Here is a 19,208-nt window from a genome sequence, read left to right as displayed (position 1 = left end):
TCAGAAGAAGCAGAATCAATCTCTTGTCATTTTCCCCCAAGTTTCCTGAATGAAATCATATAAAAGAAGGTCACCATACAAATGGCAAGGTGGATTACAAATTTTTAATTGCAGCCAGTACAAAAACCAAGAGCTGAGAATAATAGACCCTAGTAAAAATCATAGCTAATCCTCAGAGTCAGCTATATTCAGGAGAAAGCAGTGCTGCTGGGCAACAAAAGAAAGAATAGGTAAACTGGATTTCATAAAAATTTTAAAAATTTTATACATCAAAGGACAGTACTGCGAGTAAAAAGGCAACCCAAGGAATGGGAGAAAATATTTGCAAATTATGTATCTGATAAGAGATTAATATCCAGGATATATGAAGAACTCCTATGACTCAACAACAAGAAGCAAACAATTGAATTACAAAATGTACAATGGTCTTAAACAGAAAATTCTACAAATGGCCATTAAGAACATGAAAAGATGCTTGACATCATTAATCATCAGGGAAATACAACTAAAAAGTGCAATAAGATACCATTTCACAGCTATAAATACAGTTATAAAAAACAAACGACAAAAACAGAAAATAAGAAGTGTTGGCCAGGATGTGGAGAAACTAGAACTCCTGAGTATTGCTGGTGGGAAAGAAAAAGGATAACGCAACTGTGGGAAACAGTCTGGCAGTTCTTTAAAAAGTTAAAACAGAGTTATCAAAAGATATAAAAATTCCATTTCCAGACATATGCCCCAAAAAATTGAAAGCAGGGACTCGAACAGATATCTGTACGCCAATGTCCACAATAGCCAAAAGACTGATACAATCAAAATATCCATCAAGAGATGAACAGAAAAACAAAATGTGGCATAAAATTCCAAACAGTGGAATTTTACGAAGTCTTAAAAAGGAATGAAATTTGGACTTATATTACAATATGGATGACCTTTGAAAATATTATGGTAGGTAAGATAAGTCAGACACAAAAGGACAACTACTGTTTGATTCCACTTTTATAAGATAGCTGGAATAGACAAATTCCTAGAGACAGAAACTAAAATAGGGATTACCAGAGACTTGGAGAAGAAAGTTTTTTATTTAACGAGAACAGTGTTTGTGTTTCTGTATAAGGTTGATGGTTGGGCAATACTATGAATGTATTTAATACAACAGAATTATGCACCTAAAAATTATTCTTATGGTAAACTTCACATTATGTATGTTTTACAATTAAAAGAATGGAGTGCATGAATGCTTAATCCAACTTCAGGTGCAGCCACAGACATCCATACTTGTCACTGGTGACTATAATGATAAGTACTAAACCTGTACACCAGGTTAATACCTCTGAAATCTTGGGATACCTAAAATAATTTTTGGGTATTTTAGTTTTCTACTTCAGGGATCATGCAGTTTTAGAATTCTCATGTCTCCCAGATGAAGAAGCTTGAAAAAGAGTTAAGAGGCTATCCAAAGTCAAGAATTTTAAAAAGGTTTATCATAAATACTTTTTCTTAAAAATATCATATCCCCTGATTTTCATATTGGGTTCAGCTATTTGGAAAACATTAAAGAGAAAGTTTAGGAAAATAATTTCATTTACATTTCATTGTACTCACAAATCAATACCACTCATCAATTCACGTGAAAAAATAATCCAACAAAACAAGCAAGACTTGTTATATAAAAGAAGTTGCGGGGCGCCTGGATGGTTCAGTGGGTTAAAGCCTCTGACTTCAGCTCAGGTCATGATCTCAGGGTCCTGGGATCGAGCCACACATCGGGCTCTCTGCTCAGTGGGGAGCCTGCTTCCCCCTCTCTCTCTGCCTGCCTCTATGCCTAATTGTGATCTCTGTCAAATAAATAAATAAAATCTTTAAACCTAAATAAATAAATAAATGAATGAATAAATAAATGAAGTTGCTTCCCCAAAGTGATGGTTACCAGAAGGGAGGTGGTTGGGGGAATGGGTGAAATAGGTGATAGGGATTAAAGAGTACAGAGTGCACTTGTAGAGATGAGCACAGGGTATTGTTTGCAACGGTTGAATCACTATATTGTACACATGAAGCTTATATCATACTGTGTATTAACTAACTTGAATTTAAATTAAACCTTAAAAAAAAAAAAAAAAAGAACTTGCTTCCAAAGGAGGGCATGCTATTCTCTACTAGGGGAAAACTTTTTCTTCCCCACAATCATCATGAAGAGTAGTGGGGGTATGGAGGGAAGAAGAGGAAAGAAAAGGGGAAGAGACAACCAACCAAAAATCACATACAAAAAAGTATGACAAGTTCAAAGATAGTACTTAAAAAGATTTTAACTCAAAACTTTGACAATGTCAAATTCCTTTAAACAACCTGAATGAACATTTCAAACTAACATAATTTTTTCTTAATTCAGGTATTACATATAGATTAAAAATGAGAGTGAGAATTACTTTTATACATCTACAAAAAACAAAGCATATATCAAAATCCTAAACGTTAATTTTCCCTCAAACTGACCATATGATTTACATTAATAACATTTTCCTTAATAGAATAACATCTTCCCCTAAGTGATATAGTAAGTAAGCTACATTTATAAAAATTCCACCTATTAACATACCTGTTTAATATAGGAAATGGTAGCTTCCCGAGGAACCTCCAGCTGAATATAAATCCCAGTGGGCAAAAGGAAATCCACAGGTATGGAGCCATCAGATGCTAACTGTGAATCCACTGCCCAGATGTCAAGGATGTCTGCCATAGCAGGAGGCATTATGAAACTGACACACATTCATAACCATGGGGACCTAAAAATTATTAAGTAAAACGTAGTGAAACAGAAAATTAGCCAAATCTTAAAATATGTTAAAGACCACCAATCCATAATTAGTCTTTGGATTTCAATACAGCCAATAATATAACAGATGGCTAATTAAAGATTAAGCCACCAGAAACAAATTATTTAAAAACACTGTCGGTTATCATTAGCTCCATTAAACACACACACACACACACACACTACTCAAATTCAACAAAAGTCTATCACATATGAAAAATGAAAGATTTAAGATTAGAGGTTTCTAAGAAATTCAGTTAACAACCACTCAACAGGTATTCCAGATTTTACTTAAATAATATTGGCTTCTTTCGCTGAGTTCTCTGCAAACTCCAATGAAAACAGCAGTCAAGAGGTCCTTCTTTCAAATATAATTTTCTACCTGGGCACCTGGGTGGCTCAGTCAGTTGAGCATCTGTCTGACCCTTGATTTCAACTTAGATCATGATATTGGGGTCATCAGGTCAAGCCCTGTGTTGGGCCCCATGCTCAGCAAGGAGTCTGTGCTTTTCTCCCTCTTTCTCAAACTGCCTTCCCCCACCCCATTTAAACACACTCACTCTAAAATAAATAAATCTTTTTTTTTTAATTTATCAATCTCATGTGAGAAACAAAATGTCATGAACTTATAGTCTCACGACCCATCACCTAAGAATTAAAAACACCAAATCCCTCAACCCAGCTGGCAAGGCCCTTTGTGCTATGTTTCTGGACTAATTTCCTTTGCTTGCCTTATACTGCACCACCTCCACAAAGGCTATTAATCTGCTGTTGGAACTATGTTCAGACAAATGTTGACACTCCTGGAATCAAACCCCTATTCCAACAAATGCGCCCCTGAACTGCACCTAGAAGACTTCCTTCAGAGCTTCCTTGAAGAAAGCCCAGCAATAACAGTGGGCGGAACACGGGCACTGAAGTTAATTAAATCAAGATTCAAATCCCATTTACTGAAAGAATGAAAGCATCACATCAAAAGAGACAAGAGCCAACTTGAAGCACTTCTGAGCATCAGAAATACTCATGACATCCACGGGTTGAAATGCATCAAAAATATACAAATAAGTGACTTAATAATAATAATAAAAAGAAACAAATAAATAATTTACTGATCACCACTGGAGACTGCTAAGACCAACTCCCTATTCTGAAAATTGATAAAGAATGGGGAAGCAAATCAAACATGTTTTGACCAGCTTATACTAAATATTTCAGGGTAACCAAATGACTGATGAGGGTAAGGTTTTTTCCTTAATTTTTAGAACTTTAGTTCATAAACACAGAAAGAATGATAAAATTAGAAAACCACCGTTGTGCAACCTCTAATGAAACACTGATTCTAGGCAATAATGCATAATTTATGGATGCTAAAAAATTTTACAAAATAAAGTGAAAGGATGATGAGGAACTTTATAATGAACAGTATCAGGTTAACAGTATCTAAATCCTGTGAATAATCCAGACATGTATCTCCTCCTACAATGCAAGAGAAGTACTAACCACACCCTATAGGATATAGTTGATTTTAGAAAACAAACAAACAAAAAGAACCTGAATTTAATCAAGACTCTAAATCTGAACTATTTATCAGTTTACAAGAAATAGGAAAACAGAGAAAGGAATTAAAGACTTCAAGGAAGCATAGGTCAAGTTCCTAATGAATCATCAATAAAAAAAAGTAATCAACAAAAACAAAACAAGCTAATCAACAATAAGAAAAGAAAATGGTGCAAGGACTGTTAACAAATCAACATTTAGGAGGGGCACCTGGGTGGCTTAGCTGGTTAAGCCTAGAGCTCTTCATTTTGGAATACTTCATGATCTCATAGTTCTAAGATCAAGCCCTGCCTCAGTTCTGTGTTAGGAGTGGAGACAGCCAAATCCAACACTTATTTCACCAAATCAGCTATAAAAACCTATCTTTAGGGCCGCCTGGGTGACTCAGTCGGTTAAGCCTCTGCCTTTGGCTCAGGTCATGATCCCAGAGTTCTGGAATCCAGTCCCACATCAGGCTACTTGCTCAGCAGGGAGCCTGCTTCTCTCTCTGCCTCTGCCTGCCACTCTGCCTGCTTGTGCGTTCTCTCTCTCTCTCTCTCTGACAAATAAATAAAATTTTAAAAACAAACAAACAAACATCTTTAAGACAAACTGGGAAATTAAATATGAATTAAATATTAGATGATTTTAAGGAAATACTGTTGCATTTGTTAAATATAATAATGGTCTGGTGGTGGGGCACCTGGTTGGCTCATTTAATGAAGCATGTGACTCTTACTCGTGGGGTTGAGTTCAAGCCCCACATTTGGTGCAGAGATTACTTAAAAATGGGATCTTAATAGATTAAGATCTATCTATACGCTGCTACAAGAGACTCACTTTAGACCTAAAGACACCTGCAGATTGAAAGTGAGGAGATGGAGAACCACCTATCATGTTAATGGATGTCAAAAGAAAGTTGGAGAGAGAGCAGAGAGGAGCAGAAGGAAAGAGCAGAGGGAGAAAGCAGAGGGAAAGAGCAGGGGAACAAGGAGAAGGAGATATCCTGCTGGGCAGGGAGCCCTACGTGGAGCTTGATGGACTCGATCCCAAGACCCTGAGATCATGAGCTGAGCCAAAGGCAGATACTTAAACAACTGAGCCACCCAAGCGCCCCAAAACTGGTCTGCTTTCTTACACCATACACAAAAATAAATTCAAAACAGATGAAAGACTTTAGTGTGAGACAGGAAACCATCAAAATCCTACAGAAGGGGTGCCTGGGTGGCTCAGTGGGTTAAAGCCTCTGCCTTCGGCTCAGGTCATGATCTCAGGGTCCTGGGATCAAGCCCCGCATTGGGCTCTCTGCTCAGCTGGGAGCCTGCTTCCCCCCTCTCTCTCTGCCTGCCTCTCTGCCTACTTGAGATCTGTGCCTGTCAAATAAATACATAAAATCTTAAAAAAAAAAAAAAATCCTACAGGAGAACACAGGCACCAACCTCTGACCACAGCTGTAGCAACTTCTTACTAGACATATCACCAGAAGCAAGGGAAACAAAAGCAAAAATGAACTATTATGACTTCATCAAGATAAAAAGCTTCTGCACAGTGAAGGAAAGCAATCAACAAAACTAAAAGGCAGCTACAGAAGAAGATACTTGCATGACATACTGATAAAGGGTAAGTATCCAAAATCTAACAAAGAACTTATGAAACTCAACACCCAGAAAACAAATAACCCAGTTAAGAAATGGGCAGAAGACATTAAGACATTTCTCCAAAGAAGACATTTAGATAGCTAACAGACATGAAAAGATGCTCAACATCACTCATCATCAAGGAAATACAAATCAAACCACAATGAGATACCATCTCACACCTGTCAGAATAGCTAAATTAATAACACAAGAAACAACAGGTGTTGGCAAGGATGCAAGAAACCGCACTCCCTGAATATTCAAGCCTTTACTGATTCCTCTCTCCTAACTCTTACACCCTTTTATAATCTGGACCCATTACACTGACACTTATACAGGCCCTGAATCTTTCTCATGTGCCAGTCTTGTTTCTGTCAGCAAGATAGTGCACTGATGAAAGACTGTGGCCTCAGAATCCAACAGCTTACTTGTGAGAGCTCGTTCCATCCCTTACCGGCTGAAAGATCTCAGGCAAATCATCTATCTTCTCCCCTACCTAAGTTCCCTTATCTGTGAAATGATGAAATCAACAGTAACTACCTTAGAGCACATAGCTATAAAAATTAAAGAAAGAACGCCTGGAACTTAGTAAGTCAAATATAAATATTTGCAGCTAACTTGTTTTTTTTTTAATTCAAAAGCCCTAAGTTCTTTTGAGCTATGAATTATATATTTTCAACTACTTTCATTTCCCCAAAAGTGATCAGCACATAGCAGCCATTTTGTAACTGTTCAATGTTTTTTTTTTTTTTTAAGTTTTTATTTATTTATTTATTTGACAGAGAGAGATCACAAGTAGACAGAGAGGCAGGCAGAGAGAGAGAGAGAGGGAAGCAGGCTCCCTGCCGAGCAGAGAGCCCGATGCGGGACTCAATCCCAGGACCCTGAGATCATGACCCGAGCCGAAGGCAGCGGCTTAACCCACTGAGCTACCCAGGCGCCCCTGTTCAATGTTTTTAAGACAAAACATTATTATCCCTACTCCTACAATTCAAAAAAAAGCTCACAGGGTAATAAAATCTAAAACAGCTGAAGGTTGAGTTCTCACTCTGTGCCAGCATTCTAGTAATTTCTTTACATGCATTTCTGTATTTTATCCTTATTACCATCCTATAGTAATATTATTACTCCTTGAGGAACTTAAAGAGGTTGTTATCTCATAACTACCAAACAGCAGTCCTGGATTTGAAGTTGGGTCTAGCTGCAGAGTGTGAGCACTACACAACCCTCTGCATAATAACTCTTAAATTACCAGAAAAAAGTCTTTATTATTATATTATTACTAACCATAATAAACCACAGTTAACTATAAGCTTCTTGAGGGCTTGACCCATGCTTCTATTTTTGCTTTTTTCCTCCCATGCTTTTTAAAGTACTGTCTCTTACCACAGTATATGGAGAAATCATTAAACTTGGGCCCTCTAAACTGATACTTTATTACAAAGATTTATTTTTATTTTTATTTATATGAGAGAGAGAGCACAAGCAGGGGGAGTGTCAGGCAGAGGGAGAGGAAAAGCAGGCTTCCCCAATGAGCAGAGAGCCTAATGTGGGACTCGATCCCAGAGCCCTGGAACCACGACCCGAGCTGAAGGCAGACACTCAACCAACTGAGCCACCCAGGCGCCCTAAACTGATACTTTTATAAACATAAACAAACTACACACAGTTACTACAGATGTCATTAACAGTCACTGGTCCTGGAATAGCTTTAGGTACATCACTGCAGAACAGCCTTTTGAGACTGTCTTTAGGAGAGTTGTTTTTCAACCTTACAATAGCAGGTGTTCAAGAAAATATGCTATACAAAATTATAAAGACCATGCTTTGCTTACTTTCATCACCACCACACAAAGATGGGGGAAAGCCAGCTCCTGAATACCAAGTCACAGCATGTATGACATATATTGCAACAAAAGCTGGAAAAACAGAAGTTTGCATTTAAAATAGAGAAAGGTTTATGAAACATCAGCCACCTATCATACAATTACAATCATGATAAACCTGTACATGCCCCTCCTTTCTTTAGCATGGATTTTTGGCAAGATTCTCACAAGTGAAACCAAATCACCTAATAAATAACAACAGCAATAAGGGAGCATGAACCTATAAAAACAAAATTTCTAAGATCTCACCCTTACCAGACAGGTGGAAATGCTGAGGCTTCCTAGGGCCTGAAGCCCAGAACAGCAATCTTTTCAAAGAGACTGCACCTTATACCACCCTATGGCATTAACTCCCCAGATACAAAATTATGAACTTCTGGGGCTATTGGAAGAAAAAGCACTATAGCAGATTTAAGAATTTCTTGATGACATAGTTATAAATAAATGAATTATAAGAATAAATTCATGGGCCCCTACCTACCTTCCTTTCTAGATCTGTTCTTCAATACTCTCACATATCCTATCCTTAATCCTGACGCCCTGAACCACTGATACTTGCCAACATATCCCATACTCTCTCCTACCTCCTACCTTAACCATCATTCCCTCTCCCTAAGATGTCCTTATCTACGTATCTCCTGATCAACTCTTACTCTTCTGTTTTTTAATGATTTTTTAAAATTATGTTATGTTCGTCAACATACAGTAGTACCTCATTAGTTTTAACTCTTATTCTTCTATACTCTTGGAATCCTTCCCTGATACTCCTATGCACCCAAGCACCAGGGCATATCTATGTCAAAGCAAAAGCACTCTACATTGAAGGTCACAGCTCACAAACAGCTCCCAACTTCTTTTTTTTTTTTTTTAAGATTTTATTTATTTATTTGACAGAGAGAGATCACAGTAGACAGAGGCAGGCAGAGAGAGAGAGAGAGAGGGAAGCAGGCTCCCTGCTGAGCAGAGAGCCCGACGCAGGACTCGATCCCAGGACCCTGGGATCATGACCTGAGCCGAAGGCAGTGGCTTTAACCCACTGAGCCACCCAGGCGCCCAGCTCCCAACTTCTTATTCTCACCTCTTTATTTGCAGCTTTGACACATATTATAGCCTCAGTAAATATTTACATATGGGTAAATGAATGAGTGAACAAATTCTATGGAAGTCACTTAGTAGAACAATTGTACTGGATAATTAAAAATGTGATCTAAATCATGCCTAAGAGGAAAAATTTAACTATGTGGCTTCAATGCAGTCTCTCAGTGCCTAGTCTAAGAAATTCCATAAACAGCCCACAAACGTAACATCGTGACATGAAGTCATGGTAATATCTACCATTACACAGATAAAATGCCATACACATATAGATTTCCTAAAACTCATTAAATTTAAAAAACTGAAATGATCTAATTCAGATATCACTTATCTATTTGCACATGGCTTTAAAAAAATCTTCCTATATCTTATAGATGTGCCTTTCCATAAAAGAGTAAACCAGAAAAATATTAACGAATATACAGAATTCTGATCACATCATCACTTGCAATGGATCAAGCTTCACCTAATATCACTTTGTTTCCAATCCATACATTCCTGTCATGTGAAGAGGAACATGAAATGTATCTTACCTATAACCTAAGTACTGCATTCCCACTATATAGCAACCCAGTAACAGTACAGGCATTTCCTTCCAAAACTGATGCTTTTTCAACTAATGTTTAACTATAGAATGGCTTATTCCCAAAAAATGACATCTACTAAATTTAGACAGACTGGAGAATTCCCATGATGTCAAGGGATAACCATTATTTTTAATGTAGGGAAAAAGAATAATTCACTAAGCTCCACATTTATCTTTTTGTATTTTTCTATATCTATGCTACATTTCACAACAGAAATATTTAGAAATGTTTAAATAAATTAAATTTTTAAAACTGGCAATATAAGTTGCAAACTATTTTTCTCGTGCTATCTCAGAACATATCAAAAAGGCAAGTTTAACCATTTAGCTTTACAGTAATCATGCTCATTACTTCTTAAAGGAACAACACACCAATCTCCAAAATTAATTCCTTGATCTTCAATTTCAAGGGCAAAATCCTCACTTTCAAATGTCAACAGCTTTAAAAAGACTCCAATGATTCAGCAAGATAATAAAGATGCTTCTTAAGCAATACTATGTTTATTTATTTATTTGACAGACAGAGACCACAAGGAGGCAGAGAGGCAGGCAGAGAGAGAGGGAGAAGCAGGCTCCCTGCTGAGCAGAGAGCCCAATGCAGGGCTCGATCCCAGGACCCTGGGGATCATGACCTGAGCCGAAGGCAGAGGCTTTAACCCACTAAGCCACCCAGGTGCTCCGCAATACTATGTTTAAAAGAAAGACTTAGAAATGTTTTTCTCAACCAGAAGTAAATTATCAAAAGGGAATATTGCAAGGTTACAAACATGTCTTAATTTCTACCATTAATATTGTCATATTAATAATTCACTAACAAGGGTGCCTCGGTGGTTCAGTGGGTTAAGCTTCTGCCTTCAGCTCAGGTCATGGTCTCAGGTCCTGGTGTGGGGCCCTCTGCTCAGCAGGGAGCCTGCTTCCCACCACCCCCACCGCCTGCCTCTCTACCTACTTGTGATCTCTGTCAAATAAATAAAAAAACCTTTAAAAAATAAATAATCCCCCCCAAAATAAATAAATAAATAATTCGCTAATAACTGGCTGGCTCAGTCAGAAGAGCATGAACTTTTTTTTCCTTAAAATAGGCTCCACACCCAACGTGGGACTTGAACTCATGACCCTGAGATCAAGAGCTACAAGTTCTACAACTGAGCCAAAGAGGTGCCTGGAGCAAGAACTCTAGATCTCAAGGTTGTGAGTTCAAGCCCCACATTGGGCACTGGGCACAGAGCCTACTTAAAACAAACACAAACACAAACACAAAACAAAACAAAATAAAACACCACTCAGGTAAACATATGGTATATAATTACAGCCTAACGTGTAGGTTGTACTTGTGTGTCCCTTTAATAAAAGCACTTTTGTTTAGATCAATGTTCAAGGTTTTCAAGTATTTTAAGCCAAATACTATCTAGAAGAATGGTTTTCAATCCTCTCATATTCCATATGCTTTTTAAACAAATATTATACAAACGCTTCAAAACCTGAAATGAAACTATTCATATATCTTATATATATGTACCTAATTTCAAAATAAACCCGTGTAATGCCCCAGCTATAACATAAAAGGAGAAATAAAAGAAAATATAAAGTTTTTCTCAATATGTAAATACTTGGGACATGACCAAACGTCTGCTAATGAAGCAGTCAGGTTTGCCTCTCAACACAGAATCACCATGGATATGACAATCCAGATGACTAATCCAGATGTGTTGTACTGATGATCAAATACTACAAATGCCACTCACTGGTGTCACAGATTTTCTAAATCTTTATCTTTCAACATCAATATTTTGAAACCATGTAAAAAATACTTTCTATTATATTTTTATGTAATACAGGGTTAAGAGCTCGGCTCAGATAGTAAATAGAATTTTCACCTTATCGGGAAGAAAATTCAAAAACTGTCGTACATGAGACTTTTTTTGTTGTAGACAACTGTCTAATGCATTGCAGGATATCTAGTAATCCATGACCTACTACTAAGTAGCACTTCCCCCAGTCACTGTATCAACAAATACAACAAAACGGTCTGTCACAAATTTCAAAAACATCTTATAGGAGGAAAGTCACACTGTTCACTTTCAGAATCACTGCTCTAAGACAGTTCCTATTATTTCTCAAAGTAGTAGTAACATAGAAATGGTCTTTTTTTTTTTTTCCTAATTTTATTTTTTGAGAGAGAAGGAGCATGAGCAGGGGGAGGGGCAGAAGGAGAGGGAGAAGAACAAGCAGACTCCCCGCTGAGCAAAGAGGGTGGGGCCAACTCAGGGCTGAATATGAGGACTCGAGATATGACCAAAGGGAACATCCAGGCACCCCAATCCAGAAATGTTTTTATCTAGACCTAGTTATACCAGGTATTTAAAATAGTAATGAACACAATTTATCATACATTTCTACTGGCAAACCAATGTTTCTTATATTTGGTTATGCTGTCTTTGGCTAATTCTTGAAGGGTAAAAGAAGCTCAAGTAAAGAAAATTTTAGCCCCTTAAACAATCAGAGGAATATAAGGCCAGTATGACTAGCTCTTACTTTTCATGACTCTTAGTAAACAAACTTAAAGATGGGGTGGTCAAACTAAACCCACAGGATAACTTGTGACTCTTCAGAATATCATGTACAACACTGTACATAGGTACTGAGAGAGGGGGCATACTTTCAAAATGTGCTGTGCTGTTATTAAAATAGCATGTCCTTTATCAGATTAAAACTGTGATGTGGTTGCTAAACCATCAAGGTATCAAACCAAATGCTAACAGATAAATCTTTCGTAGAGATATTTTGAAAAAAAAATTACTGCTACACATTCAAATATAAAATATATCTGATTCCTACTCCCCTTTGTCACCTTATTTCATAGGGAGCACCACACATGAGTTCAGCCTAAGAATTAACTCAAGAATTTCCAGTTGGGAGATGCCTTAAGAGTTACAAACCTTGGGGCCCCTGGGTGGCTTGGTTAGTTAAACATCTATGTTGGCTCAGGTCATCATCCCAGGGTTCTGGGATAGCCCCGAGTCAGGTTCCCTGCTCAACGGGGAGCCTGCTTCTTCTCCTCCTGTTGCCCCTTCCCACACGTGTTCTCTCTCTTTCTCTCTCCCAGTTTCTCTCAAATAAATAAATAAAATCTTTTAAAAAAAGAGTCACAAACCTTGAGGTGCCTCCAGGTTCAGCCTCCAATTCTTGATTTCAGCTCAGGTCATGACCTCAGGGTCATGGGATCCAGCCCCATAAGGGCACTGGGCTCTGTGCTCAGCAGGCAGTCTGCTTGAGATCCTCTCTCCCTCTGTCCCTCCCCTGCACACTCTCTCTCAAATAAATAAATCTTAAAAAGTTAGAAACCCTTCTCATTTTAAAGATAAGAAAAGTAAGGCCCAAAGAAATTAATTATTGAGGATGACACAGCAACAGAGCTAGAACCAAAGTCAGATTTTTCCCAAGCAATCAGCATACCTTTTAAAATCTTTTTTCCCCTTATTTTTTTTCCTTTTCTCTTTTTTAGAAATGACTTATTTTAGACAGAGAGAGTGAGCACGTGTTTGTGCCTGTGAACAGAAGCAGAGGTAGAGGGAGGAGAGAATCTGAAGATCAGTGGGGAGGCCTGATGCAGGGCTCAATCTCATGACCCTGAGATCATGACCTGAGCTGAAACCAAGAGCCAGAGGCTTAACTAATTGAGCCACCCAGATGCCCCCTCCTTTACCCTTTAAAAGAACTGTCCTTCCCAGGGCTACCTAGCCCCACAGAATCCCCAGTCTTGCATCACTCTTCTGTTTGAACATGTAGTCAATGATCAACGCATGAGGACAAGCATGACACAACTATGAAAACAACTCTCTTCCAGGAAGCTATCAGAGGGCATGGAACTTTAGCAATGACAATCTGCTCAACTAAAACCCTCATACTGTAATTATAAACCTATATCCTGTCAATTGTTCACTGGCAGAAAAAGAGGAAAGGATTTAAACATTCTCAGTCTCCCTAGGAATATGTCATCAGAGCCATTAGATTTTATTCTTTTTTAAATCAAATCATAAGTAGAAGGCAACATAAACTTACAGATGAACAAGTTTAACCAAAAACTACTCTGCAAAATTATGGAAGAAATTTTAAGAGAGACTGAAAGACAATTTTTTTAAAAAATTAAATCCAACAGGGGTGCCTGGCTAGCTCTCTTGGTGAAGCACGGGACTCTTGATCTCAGGGTTTTGAGTTCAAGGCCCACACTGGGTATGGAAATAACTTAAAAAATTTTTTAAATCTTTTAAAACTTTTTTTTTTTAAAGATTTTATTTATTTAGGGGCGCCTGGGTGGCTCAGTGGGTTAAGCCGCTGCCTTCGGCTCAGGTCATGATCTCAGAGTCCTGGGATCGAGCCCCACATCGGGCTCTCTGCTCAGCGGGGAGCCTGCTTCCTCCTCTCTCTCTGCCTGCCTCTCTGCCTGCTTGTGATCTGTCAAATAAATAAATAAAATCTTAAAAAAAAAAAAAAAGATTTTATTTATTTATTTGACAGAGAGAGGTCACAAGTAGGCAGAGAGGCAGGCATCACGACCTAAGCCAAAGGCAGAGGGATCACAACCTGAGCCAAAGGCAGAGGCTTTAACCCACTGAGCTACCCAGGTGCCCCCCAATTTTTTTAAAATCTTAAAACAAAAATTAAATGCAATACTATTTACCTAATATTAATTTCTTATTATATGATATAGCTAGAAGATAAGTGAATGTTCATAAAAAAAATTAGCACTGGGGTACCTGGGTGGCTCAGTCAGTTAAGCATCTCTCTCTGGCTCAGGTCACGGTCCCCGGGTTCTGCGATTGAGCCTCGAGTTGGGCTACCTGCTCGGCAGGGGTTCCTGCTTCTCCCTCTTCCTTCCTCTCCCTCTGCCCCTGCTTGTGTTGTGTGCTCTCTCTCTCACTCATTCTATCTCTCAAAAAAATAAATGAAATCTTAAAAAAAAAAAAAATAGCACTGAAAGAGCTGTACACATTTGAAGATCACTATCTTTACCATCTCAAACATTCAGGCTTCAATCAGACACCAAGTAAAAGATGGGATCTTGATTCATATGGACCTCAGTTCTGCCATCCACATTGTTCAAAAACAACAAGCATTATACTAAGCAATGAAAATCTGAACAGAGTAGAATTTGATTTTGTAAAGACTGCTATTTTATCTGAATCATCATAAGTCTATGTAAAAGATACCTCCAAAGATGGGGCACCTGGCTAGCTCAGTCAGAGAAGCGTGTGACTCTTGATATCAGGGTTGTTAGTTCAAGCCCCACACTGGACATGGAGCCTACTTTTTTTTTTTTTTTTAAAGATTTTATTTATTTACCTGACAGAGAGAGACCACAAGTAGATGGAGAGGAAGGCAGAGAGAGAGAGAGAGAGAGAGAGAGGGAAGCAGGCTTCCCGCCGAGCAGAGAGCCCGATGTGGGACTCGATCCCAGGACCCTGAGATCATGACCTGAGCCGAAGGCAGCGGCTTAACCCACTGAGCCACCCAGGCGCCCCAAGCCTACTTTTAATTAATTAATTAAACTACAGATTTATATTCTTAGTACTTAACCTCGATAGAAACAATATATTTATAAATATTTAGTGTGTTTGGGGCATCTGAGTGGCTCAGTGGGTTAAGCCTCTACCTTTGGCTCAGGTCATGATCCCAGGGTCCTGGGATCGAGCCCCGCATCGGGCTCTCTGCTCAGCGGGGAGCCTGCTTCCCCCCCTCTCTCTCTGCCTACTTGTGATCTCTCTCTCTGTCAAATAAATAAAATCTTTTTAAAAAACTAAATAAATATAAAAATAAATATTTAGTGTTTCTCTGTAAAACAAGTTTTCTCATTATAACTCAGATTTATTTCAATGTCCATGACAGCAGACCAATTTTTTAAAACCACAACACATATACTTAATATACCAAAATTATTTCAGTGGCTAACCTAGGCACAAACAAAACTGCTATCTTGCTTAAGGAAATTTCTCTCTTATATAACTTCCCAACAAGCAATCTCTAATGCACAGACAGCTAGTTCCCATCATGGTACATATCCTGAAGAGGAAACACAGCCAACAATTAAAATAGCACAAATTTAAATCAAATATATATAGTTACTAAAGTTCCCCACTCCCAAAAAATAGATCACTACTGTCTTTGGGTCTTAAAAGAGAAGCTCCAAAATATTCAAATTCAATAGAGCAATCATCTCAGATAAAATTATCCACTATGTAAATGCTACTTAACTCTGAAAGATTACTGTAAGATCTAATGTATAAAAGTCATCAAGTATTTAACGTTGAATTTTATCATTCTCTTTAATTGAGTATATGGCTCATCAATATTGAACCAGATCCAGAGATTTTATTATTGAAACACCAAGAAATTCTTTTCATAATACGGTTTCACCTACACATTATGTTGTACAACTTGGATGGTATAACCTTGACAATTTACTTCCCTCTCTGACCTTCAGTTTCCTAATTTATAAACAGGAGTAAGTAATTTCTACTTTGCAGAGTTGGTGTAAGTTTTAAATAAAATGGTGTATACACAAAAGCACACTGCATAGCACTTTATATATAAAAAGTACTCAGGGGCACCTGGGTGGCTCAGTTGGTTAAGCATCTGACTCTCAGTTTCAGCTTGGGTCATGATCTGGCTCTGTGCTCAGTGTCGAGCTTGCCGGAAAGATTCTCTCCTTCTGCCCCTCCACCTGCTTGCTCAACCTCTCCCTTTCTCTCTCTCTTAATAAATAAATCTTTTGGGGTGCCTGGGTGGCTCAGTGGGTTAAGCCTCTGCCTTCAGCTCAGGTCATGATCCCAGGTTCTTGGGATCGAGTCCCACATCAGGCTCTCTGCTCAGCAGGGAGCCTGCTTCCCCACCTCCCCTGCCTGCCTCTCTGCCTACTTGTGATCTCTCTCTGTGTATCAAATAAATAAAAAAAAATCTTTTAAATAAATAAATAGATCTTTTTAAAAAAATTTAAAAATAAAAATAAAAAATAAAAAGCACACAATAATCGATGACTAATATTAATTTACAATAATGCTTGTTTCTTTCCAAGGAGAGGAACAGCCATGACTCCTTTCCACAGCATACGATGACTCTGACTGCCTGGTGTGAAAGTAATTAGAACAAAGTTCCTCAAAAGGTGGTCTCTAGTGACCTACCAGGGGGTTGGCTCACATAATTTCCCAAATATAATCACAGTTTGTACAGAAATCACACAAACAATTCTGGGTAGCAGAGCTGTAATGATTAATTTCTCTTGGCTAACAGTTGGAATGATGCTTCCAGACTTAGCAAATATATTTTTACTTCATTGTTACAGCAATTTATTTTTGCTAAATATTTTTTACTATCATGTGGTATTATTCATTTGAGGGTAAATGACTCAAAAACAGTTCAATGAAGCAATCAGAAGTAGAGGAGCAAAACACCATTATATATTTCTTATAGAAAACCAATTTCCCCAACTACTAAAAAGGTTCCAAACCCATGATAAAGTTAATGCTAATGCTCAGGGAGAAAGCAAAATTAGCTGCTGAAAGATTCCTCCATCACCTTATAATACTGGGCACTGCACAGTATCAGTGACATACAATATGACAGAGCAATTCCTACCACGTATGCATAAGAGTAAAAATTTTGCTTTATAAAGGCCAAAACCCCTGGCAAATCCATCATGGTTCCTGAGGGAGAGGTGCTTAATGACTTTTCATACTGTTTATGAATGAAAAACTATGCAACCATAGTTAAGGATTTTTCATTTAGTTTGTAATTTTCTAAGCCACAATAGAAGCTCAAAGCAGCACCTATAATTATTACTTACGGAATTAAAATTCTCAAATCAACATCACTATTTCAGTGTTTACTCGTAGTCAATGCATTCACAGTGATTCAAGCACAGATATAAGCACCTGACTTTGGGCTTCTACAGTTTTTGCTGCTGTTGTTTTTTTTTTTTTTAAGATTTATTTATTTGACAGACAGAGATCACAAGGAGGCAGAGAGGCAGGCAGAGAAAGAGGGGGAAGCAGGCGCCCCAATGAGCAGAAAACCGGATGGACCCTGAGATCCCAGGACCCAGGACTCTGAGATCATGACCTGAGCTGAAGGCAGAGGCCCAACCTACTGAGCCACCCAGGCACCCCTGGGCTTCTACAGTTGTACCTGTGCATTTACATAATGAAATGCATACCAATTTTTATCACAAATGACCTTCCTTTATATTGCATTATATTTTAAATATAATTAAAGCATTTATTTTTCTTGTAACATATGAAGGTAGATTATATTAACTATAAATTCTATTTCAATACAGTACAAGTATTACAAAATATGCTACAAAAAAGGGATGTGAGGGGCGCCTGGGTGGCTCAGTAGGTTAAATGTCCAACTCTTGATCTCAGCTCAGACCTTGATTTCAGGGTTGTGAGTTTAAGCCCTACAGGCGTGGAGCCTACTTAGAAAAAGAAAAAAAAATGAGTCCAACAGGGTTTAGAATCACTGCTATAAAATTCACCGGGGTTCTTTATATGCATTATCCAACTTTCTAGAAAGACATTTTCTAGAAAGTTTTTACCAATTTGTATTCCCTCTACACTGATGGATGTACATAGTATTAACAGATTTGTAATATAAGTTTTTTCATTTTAGTCAATTACCTAAAGGCAAAAAAGTTCTTATGAGTTAATTGCATTTTTCTGATTACTTAAAAAATCAAACTTTATTTTACTGAAATTTGAATTTCTGTATGTGTTTGGTCACACAGATGTTTCACTTAAACATTAATACTCTTTTCACTGCAAAGTAAATCATAACCATGTGAAAATGTTACAACTATGAATCATGGTTTTATTAACCTCTTGCTTCCTTATCTTAGACTTTGTTACTTTTAATACATTAAGGTATACTATCCAAGTAAACTGAACACTTTGGCATCTTAGAGAATATTTGCTTTGAGAATAACTGGTATTATAATACAGAACACTAAGGGAAACCTGCCTGGCTCAGTCCGTAGAGAATGAAACTCTTGATCTCAGGGCTGTGAGTCTGAGCCCCATGCTGGGTATAAACGTTACATAAAAATAAAATCTTTAGGGGTGCCTGAGTGGCTCAGTCAGCTGAGTGTCAGACTCTTAAGTTCAGCTCAGGTCATGATCTCTGGGTTGTGAGATCAAGCCCTGAGTCAGACTCTGTGCTCCATGGAGAGTCAGATTCTTTCCCTCTGCCCCCATCCTGCTCATGCACGTGCATATTCTCTCTCTCTCTCTCTCTAAAATAAGTATATAAATCTTTAATAAAAATCTTTAAAAGTATATAAATAAGTAAAACTTTTTTTAGTTTCAAGGTTTTAAATTCCACTTAGTTGGGGCGCCTGGGTGACTCTGTCGTTAAGCGTCTTCCTTCGTATCAGATCATAATCTCAGGGTTCTAGGATGGAGCCCCGCATCGGACTCCCTGCTTGGCGGGAAGCCTGCTTCTCCCTCTCCCACTCCCCATGCTTGTGTTCCCTCTCTCACTGCCTCTCTCTGTCAAATAAATAAATAAAACCTTTAAAAAAATAATTCTACTTAGTTAACATATTATATAATATTAGTTTCAAAATAAAATATTTTTTAAAAAATAGAGCACTTAAACCTCCA

At 37.9% G+C, this 19,208-nt stretch overlaps 1 protein-coding gene across 3 annotated transcripts in view; it reads right to left on the bottom strand.

Annotated features, from left to right (window-relative positions):
- Positions 1-19,208, bottom strand: part of PIK3CB (phosphatidylinositol-4,5-bisphosphate 3-kinase catalytic subunit beta) — a 202,865-nt gene that overhangs the window by 116,701 nt on the left and 66,956 nt on the right. For all 3 annotated transcript variants that reach the window (XM_047735812.1, XM_047735832.1, XM_047735822.1), the window contains one exon: positions 2,597-2,783. In XM_047735812.1, the coding sequence (XP_047591768.1) occupies positions 2,597-2,767 (171 nt within the window). In that variant the 5' untranslated portion in view covers positions 2,768-2,783. The remainder of the gene's footprint in view (positions 1-2,596; positions 2,784-19,208) is intronic.

Source organism: Lutra lutra, chromosome 1, assembly GCF_902655055.1.
Source record: "Lutra lutra chromosome 1, mLutLut1.2, whole genome shotgun sequence".
Lineage (NCBI taxonomy): Eukaryota > Metazoa > Chordata > Mammalia > Carnivora > Mustelidae > Lutra > Lutra lutra.
This window is presented reverse-complemented; position numbering and strand designations above follow the sequence as displayed.